A 7,500-nucleotide genomic window follows, 5' to 3' on the forward strand; every position below is an offset into this window, starting at 1 on the left:
CTTAAGAAAGAGGGTGTTGGCTAACTGTAATTATATTTTGAAATCCTGGGCCTTGTGCATGCTTCAGGTCATCAATATTTCCAAGAGGAACTCAACCTAGGTTTTTTGCTCGGATGGAAAAATGAATGTGTGTTGTCTCTGTGCCCTCATTCCCTTCCCAGGTCCCGAGAGCAGTCCTCCTGCAAGCCCGGTCCCAGCTTGCTCCCAGCAGCAAGTCATCCAGCACAACACCATAACGACCTCCTCCTCCGTCAGTGACGTCGTGGGAAGCTCCACTCTCACCCAGCTTGCCAGCCACAGAACAGACATCAACCCCATCCTTTAAAAGTGGTTGATCAGAAACTGCTGGGGGAGTGTGGTACCGTATCAAAGCGTCCTCTCTGCTAAGGACATTTGCAACCGTAACTCAAGCCTGGAAGATTCCTCAGTTCTTGAAAGACTCTGGCTATTCATTTTTATAGTTATTAAAATGTCTTTTATACTTAGTTACATGAAAGGGAGTTACGCAATTAATATTCTAGCTTTCTCCATTTTTTTGGTACCAGTTACTTGTTTATAAACCTAACTGTTTCTGTACATAGTCATGTTTCCTTCTCACCAGTCTAGCCTGAAGCCTCAGAAATACAAAGTTGTGTTAAACTGCAGCTTGTTAGCCAATGTGAGGCATGAAAAGTACTAAACAGAGTCAAACATAGGTAACTAGGAGTAATTAGGCTATAAATATAGACCGAGGGCATCTGCTGACAGCACAATAAAAAAGAGTTAGCGTTGTGCTATCAGCAGACCGCGTCTCGCATTCAGAGTCTCTTTCAGAGTAGTTATATAGGATGTGGCTTCAGGACAAAATCAAGCCCAAATAGCATGCTCTTTTGTCTAGCCCCCCCCGCTTCTCCTCTTTCCCCTACCCTGGCCTTTTTCTCCTCCAGTTATTCTCACACCTTCCTTTTCCCTTCCCTTTTCATTTTCCAGCTGTTTTTTTCCTTGCTTTTTTTTTTTTTTCATTCCAAGGTTTTCTTGCTTCCCTCTTTTTCTCAAAGAATGGTAATGAACAAGAAAACTTCAAGCCCACCTAAAAACTGTCGGCACGGCTGCTGCTTTCACTAGCTCTTCACCCACAGTTGGGCTGCGCCAAGCATTTGGCTTTTGAAAACTACAAATGCTCCTGATTTAGTGTTTTTAATAAATAGGGAAAGGTGAAAACAGCAAAGCTGCAGGTGAAGCAGGATGGTGAGCCATCTGGGTTGATGCTAGCAGCCCTGTAAGCTTCTGTGATGCAGTAGAGGCATAGCGAGCAACACCTGAGAGTCACAGCAATTTTTTGCACTGCCAGTCATTAATGCAGAAAAATCCATGTAGTATATAATAATTCGGAAAAGTTCTGTTCCCTAACCTGGTTACGTTGTTCTAGCAACGAAAGCTAAGCGCCTCGGGCTTCATGGGCTATAAATGAGAAATAAATCAGTGTAATGGTTCTGACCAGTTGGAAAAATGCCATTTTTAATTCCCAGGGAAAGACCTGGTCTCTGCAGGCATCCCTTTAAACTTTCACGGACTGATCCCAAGCTGGCAGATAGTGTAGCTTCACTGACTTTAATGGCACTTAACACCCGCTTACCACGGGTAAGGAATTGTTCTTTAGGACGCTAAATAATTTTTAGGAGGCACACAGCGGCTAAAAAATGCTGCAAGAATGCCAAGTCCCACACTTGGGATAAAATACAGTCCTGCAGAGAGGGTCTGGAAAAGAGCCTTATGCTACAATTAAGGTTTTTGTTTGGACTCTGAGCCTGCCCCTCAGCACAACTGATTTGCATCCCCAAGTGGTCCCAGTGATTGATGGGAAAATCAGACAGAGATGATGCCAGTTAATTATGCTGCCTTGCTGTAGACTGGGACCTGATTTTGCTCTCAAATCTGTCAGAGGCAAAACCTCCTGCTGCTCACCCAGGGAGCAAGCTCCAAGCTGGTGAAAAATGTTCAAACATTTTGAGCTACATGTTCAAGAGCAAAATTCAGATTAATCCCAGCAAATCCTCTAGCCCCGAACACACTTTGTCCTGAAGCAAAACTCTCTTCCTCAAAGACTGTGTCTTTAGTCTTTGGAGAAGTCATGAGTTTTTAAAGGGTGAGTCTTCTCCATGCAGGAGGGAGAGTGAAACAACTGAAGTGTAAGGAGGTTCTGTAAGGAGCAGTGCCTGTCTGGAAGGGAAAGCAAATTTCTGAGCATCAGTCATTGCTGAATTAGTTCTTATCTTGGTGACTAACTTTTTATCAGTATCCTTTTCTTTAACAGCTTGCTTTCCATTTATGCAAATACATTCAAAAGAAGAAGATTTTTAATGTACAGTGTAAATCTTGACTTGATTATATAGTCTAAGAACCAAAAAAAAAATTATGAAAAAATACAAATGTAAAGGATTTTCTATTATATTTTAGACAAACATATACTTTTAAAGTGTTTTAAATACTGAAACTATAATTTTTTTTAATCTCCAGTTGTAATGGCTAAATGGTTTTGCTTCATCATGGCTCCCAAGAGAACTTTTTTCAAATACGCAGTCGAGAGAAATGTTCCAGCTGAGTATCCACTATGTGAAAAATCTAAATAAGCATTTCCCCCACATCTGAATTTCATCATTCACCATCTAAAAGGAAATGCCATTGCAGGGTTAATTTAAAAAACTTTACATCTATATGGGTAGCACTTAAATACATTAAAAAAATAAAAATCAAAGTTGTTGGTAATATTAGAATACCCAGTTGAGCTACACTGCACTAGAATTACGGTTTAGCTTCATTTTATTCAGTCTCCTCAATTAAAATATTTAGCTGTTAAAATGAAAGCCTCTACATTAAAAAGGGGGGAAAAAAGGAAAAAATACAAAAACCTTGCTTAAGTTTTGTTAAATTCAGCAACTTGACAGTTTGACTGATGTGTATTATATATAGCTCAATTATTTCTTTTTTTAATGCTAACTAGGCAAGCCAACCACGCATGTTGGCCTAAATGTGTAATTACAATGAAATGTCTCCTCTCTATACTATTGGCCTTTAGGTATAATCCTTGCTAGTGATGTGGAAATAAGTAAAGGATGAAAAGCTATTTGCTATTGCTTCTTGTAACTCTGCCGCAGGTTCACAGGCCAAGACAACATGCAGCATATTTATATCGGCTCTATCATTGGGAAAAGGACCAACCATACCAGGCACCTTATATTATTCATCAGATTTGCTTCCACATTAAAATGCTCTTGTTTTCCAGGGGAGTGATCCTGCAGCCTTTCCTCAAGCTGCTGGTCCAACCAGGCACTGGAAGCTGCCTGAGCAAGGGCTGCGGGAGAAGCCCCGGCCCTGTCTCCAGGATGTCCCTCTGCCATGTGGTCAGTGGCAGCAGCCTCTTCCTAAGCACGTCACTCTAAATGTGCTTCCTGGGCTCTTTCCATCAAGGAGGAATCCTGCTTTTCCACAAGCTGCTTCTGGAGATTGCTCCACTTTCCTCTTGCCCGACCAGTCCAGCCTGTTGCCAGGCTCACTAGGCTCTGTGCCCTATCCCACTGCCAGTGAAGGACAACTCTGACCACTTCCATCATCCACTCCCAAGAGCACTTGCAGGATGGTGAGCCTTGGCCAGTGCCTTGTTCAGGAGGAGGTGTTACCATACCATAGACAGCATCTCGTGGGTCTGACCTTGGAAGTAGGTTGGAAATCTCAGCCATGGAGAACTGCAATACTTTGATCAGAAAGAAATGATGCTGCAATCAGCTCTGGCACCCCCAGCGCGCCTTCCCCAAGTCAATTTATGCAAGCCATATTCATAACGCTGCCTGTGGGAGACAAGTAGTTTGTGTGCTATCATGGTGTGTTTTATAAGGATAACAACGATGATGATGATGATTTATGGAGAATTTCATGCTGTTGGGAGGTAATTCCTGCTGTGAAGCTAAATTCTGCTGCCCATATTCTGAATAGTGGAAAGTCAATGGTTCAGTGCCTCAGTGCGTGTGGATTTAGTGTTAATGACTCAGTCCTGTTAACTAACAAGCCAGCTGTAACTGTTGTTAAATGCCCAACTTTTGAGGATTCATATTTTTTTAAGCAACAATATTTAGTGTTGAAGACTAGCCTTTTAGTTTAGGCAAAATGTGCTTTTTAGCAGCTAATACCTTTTTTAAAAAAAAAGCGTATAGAGTGAATTTATAAAAATTCATGAGGACCAAAGCAATTTTAAAACAGGAATCTATTAATTTAGTATTCACATAGAATTTTATAAAGTATTTATTAATAAATGTTATTTTAACACATTCCATTTGAACAGTATTCTTGTACAGAATCTGTTTGTTGTTTTTTTTTTTAAAGTTACAATATTAGTTTTGCAATAAACTACTCTAGGTGTGTGTGCATCTTAATCTTTGAGGGTCTCAAGCAGAAGTCATCCATCTAAGATGGAACAGTTTGCTGAGGTCAGTTGTACAGAAATTCCTAGAATTAAATGTTTTCCTTAAAGCAGCATCTGCTTTTTTTTTTTTTTTTTTTTTTTTGGTAACAATGAAACAAATTATAAACCTTCAGTTGTTTCCTTTGTATTGCAAAATGTGCTTTCTCATTTTAGAAAGCATGAGTCAACGTATAACTGGAAAGCCTGTCTCTTTTTTTCTGCTTTTTTTTTAGGGCTGATTTTATACATCATCACAGAAGATCTAACCCCATCCTCATTTCTTGTCTAATATCACATAGTGAGTTGCACTATACTACCTTATCATTGCCTCTTCAGTCCTCTTACTAAGCAGTGTTCCTTAGATTTAGATCATTGAAGCTCCATTATACATCAGAGAAAATTACTAGAGGGGAAAGAAGAGAAAAAAATTGATCTGTAGACATAAAACCTAAACTGTGCCTATAAAACAAAACCAGTTACAACTAATTAGTATCTTATTTCTACATTTCAATTATTTATATTCTTTTAAAATTGCACTTTAGCTCTTGCTCTCTTTCTTGCTCTCCCTTGTTGAATCATTAATAAATACTCTTGTAAAAGTTTTGCACCAGATACATTTATATGCTTTCACTGGTGGCATATCTACAACTTGTCTCTCACACCTGTCCAAGCTGAGAAGCTGAGACTAGCCAGTCTTCAGTGTCACTTAGACTTTACACCCTCTTCATGACAGCATATAAATGTTTTATTATGCAATGTGTGTGATGTGAGGCAGCATTTAAGCTACATTTATAATCTCTCATCCCAAGAACCAAAGTGTCCTGTATATCCTAAGGTCAGGAGATTGGCTCTGTTGTGCATTGTGAGGCACTTTGACTGTTGTCCAACTCACAGTAGCTGCAAAGCTGCAGTGGTAACAGTGGCCATACTATGTATTAGAGTTCTGAATCAATAAAATATGTTGCCTTATAACTTGACTAGGGACAGCACCTTTAAAAAGAAAAAAAAGAAGAGACAAAAACTTCTAAGAACAAATAAAAGCAATAAAATCTCAAGCAATTTGAACACCAAAAAAAAAGGTTCAATTTTTCAACATCTGAAATCATCACCTTACTGCGTAGACAAAAGAGACTGTTTACATCCATAACCTCTTTTTGTTGTTTCTTTTTTTTTCCCAGAGCCTACAGCTATCCCAGTTTTATCAGTGGCTTTACACTTAAGAGCTAAATTGCTCACCATTATTGGTTTTCCATAGCTTTCAAAATTACTTTATAGCAAATCCTAAACTGCATGAGGCCAAAAATGTCAGTGTTCACACACACTCAGAGACAAGATTGATTCTTTAAGTGGAAATCTGATCCTTTCCCAGGCTTTCCTTGGACTGGAATCAATAACTGCAACTCGTTATATTTAGACCAATGAGTAATACCTGGGATTCACGATCTCCAGTTCTACATTGATGCAAGCTAAATGTTAGCATTGCTGAGTTTCACCTGGTGGAACTGTTCACAAAGCCCATGGGCAGAGCCTGCTATCTGATGCCGTGAGGGTCTTAGACCCAAATATCTTTCTTGACTGAAAATCTGCATGACAGCCTTCTGAATGAAGACTGAAAGCTCCTTCCAGCTTTGCAGAAACTGCAGCAGTGTCCTAGGGTGAGGGAGGTGGGAGGATTGATTGGGCATTTCCAGGGAAATGCTTCCCTTGCTGGAATCTAGGAAATTTCAGAGAAATATTTTCCCCACCCCACAAGTCTGACATTGCAAGGAGTTCCCTGACAGAGATCACATTTAGCATGCTCCCACAAGACACACTTCTTTGCATGAAAGGTGTAGTTGCTCTTCTGAGTAAGAACAATTGCCACTGAGAGTTTTGCCAAGGATTTTATCATTGGGACCCGAGTGTTTCCCAGCCCGTGGCCGTGAGCTCTGTATCCTTCTCTCTGTAGCAGCTCTCTTCAAACACTGGGTAGCGCTCATCAGTGAACATTGCTTCTTTGGACTATTGCCATTGTCCTGGTTTTAAGGAACTTTTAGCACTGCTTGGAGTAAGCCTAAACTATCGAAGTTTATATATAAATATATATATATATATATTATATTAAAAAAAAAAGGTGCTGTCACAGTAAGTTTTGGGCTTGAGGTTGTTTGTATTGTATGCAAAGGTTTTGTGTTTGTATGTCTGTTTTATTCTGTAAAGCAACCACCTTCCTTACTGGAAGGAGATACTTTTTTTTGGTACATAAATGTAAATACTTGCTGCAGCATTTAATATGTTTAATTTTATGTTAAGCTTTTTGTTGCATTGTGAACCCATTATTGTTACAAATGGACAATGAGTTCATTGAGACTGTTCAACTAGGTCAGATTTTTACATCTCTTTCTAGCTAGAAGAGAAAGGATTTTTGTGCATTTGTACAAATGTTAATAATATCACTGCAATTCCAATATAATAAAGCACTCAAATATAAATAATTCCAATAGTTTGTCTGAATCTATACTCCAGACATTTTACCATACGTGTAACTCCTGCAATTAAACCAAGCTATTCTTCACTGATTTCTATTATGCCCTACAACACCTCATCTCCCTCCAAACTGGAGGAGGACCACGGTGCAGGGCACACTGCTGTCTGGTGGGAGGAGCAAGGTGCTGTGCAGACCTTGCAGCTCACCATTGTCCTCCAGCAGCCGAGGTGACTTGGTAAGAACAAGTTCTCTGAACCCCTTCCAAGCAGGGAGGCTGCAAAGCCTCAAACAAAAAGACTTACGTGGTGGAGCCTGACATGAGGCCTCCGCATAAGGATGAGACAAGCTGTTACTTTACTTTTCCTTGCAGCTGGAGTGTGCTTGTATCAAAATACACTCCATGCTTGTTATCCCGCCAACCTCTCGTCTTGCCAAAAGCTGCCTGGAAATGGATTTCCTGCTGGGCTAATTAGCTCTAATTGTGATGCCCCTGTTATCTTGCCAACCTCATTTCTCACTATAAATTGGTCCAATACAGACCTTGGCACAATAATGCGTAAACTGTAATCTAAAGTTAGTTGGGATGAACCCATCTGTC

General features: G+C 40.0%; 1 protein-coding gene across 8 annotated transcripts in view; it reads left to right on the top strand.

The window, feature by feature from the left end:
* The window catches only part of CREB5 (cAMP responsive element binding protein 5), a 257,025-nt gene extending 250,130 nt beyond the window's left edge, over positions 1-6,895 (top strand). For 7 of the 8 annotated variants that reach the window (XM_074537848.1, XM_074537881.1, XM_074537852.1 and 4 more), the window contains one exon: positions 162-6,895. In XM_074537848.1, the coding sequence (XP_074393949.1) occupies positions 162-325 (164 nt within the window). In that variant the 3' untranslated portion in view covers positions 326-6,895. The remainder of the gene's footprint in view (positions 1-161) is intronic. The other variant, XR_012579640.1, reaches the window with a different exon arrangement.
* The last annotated feature ends 605 nt before the right edge of the window (positions 6,896-7,500 follow it).

This window comes from Zonotrichia albicollis, chromosome 1 (genome assembly GCF_047830755.1).
Source record: "Zonotrichia albicollis isolate bZonAlb1 chromosome 1, bZonAlb1.hap1, whole genome shotgun sequence".
Classification (NCBI taxonomy): Eukaryota; Metazoa; Chordata; class Aves; order Passeriformes; family Passerellidae; genus Zonotrichia; species Zonotrichia albicollis.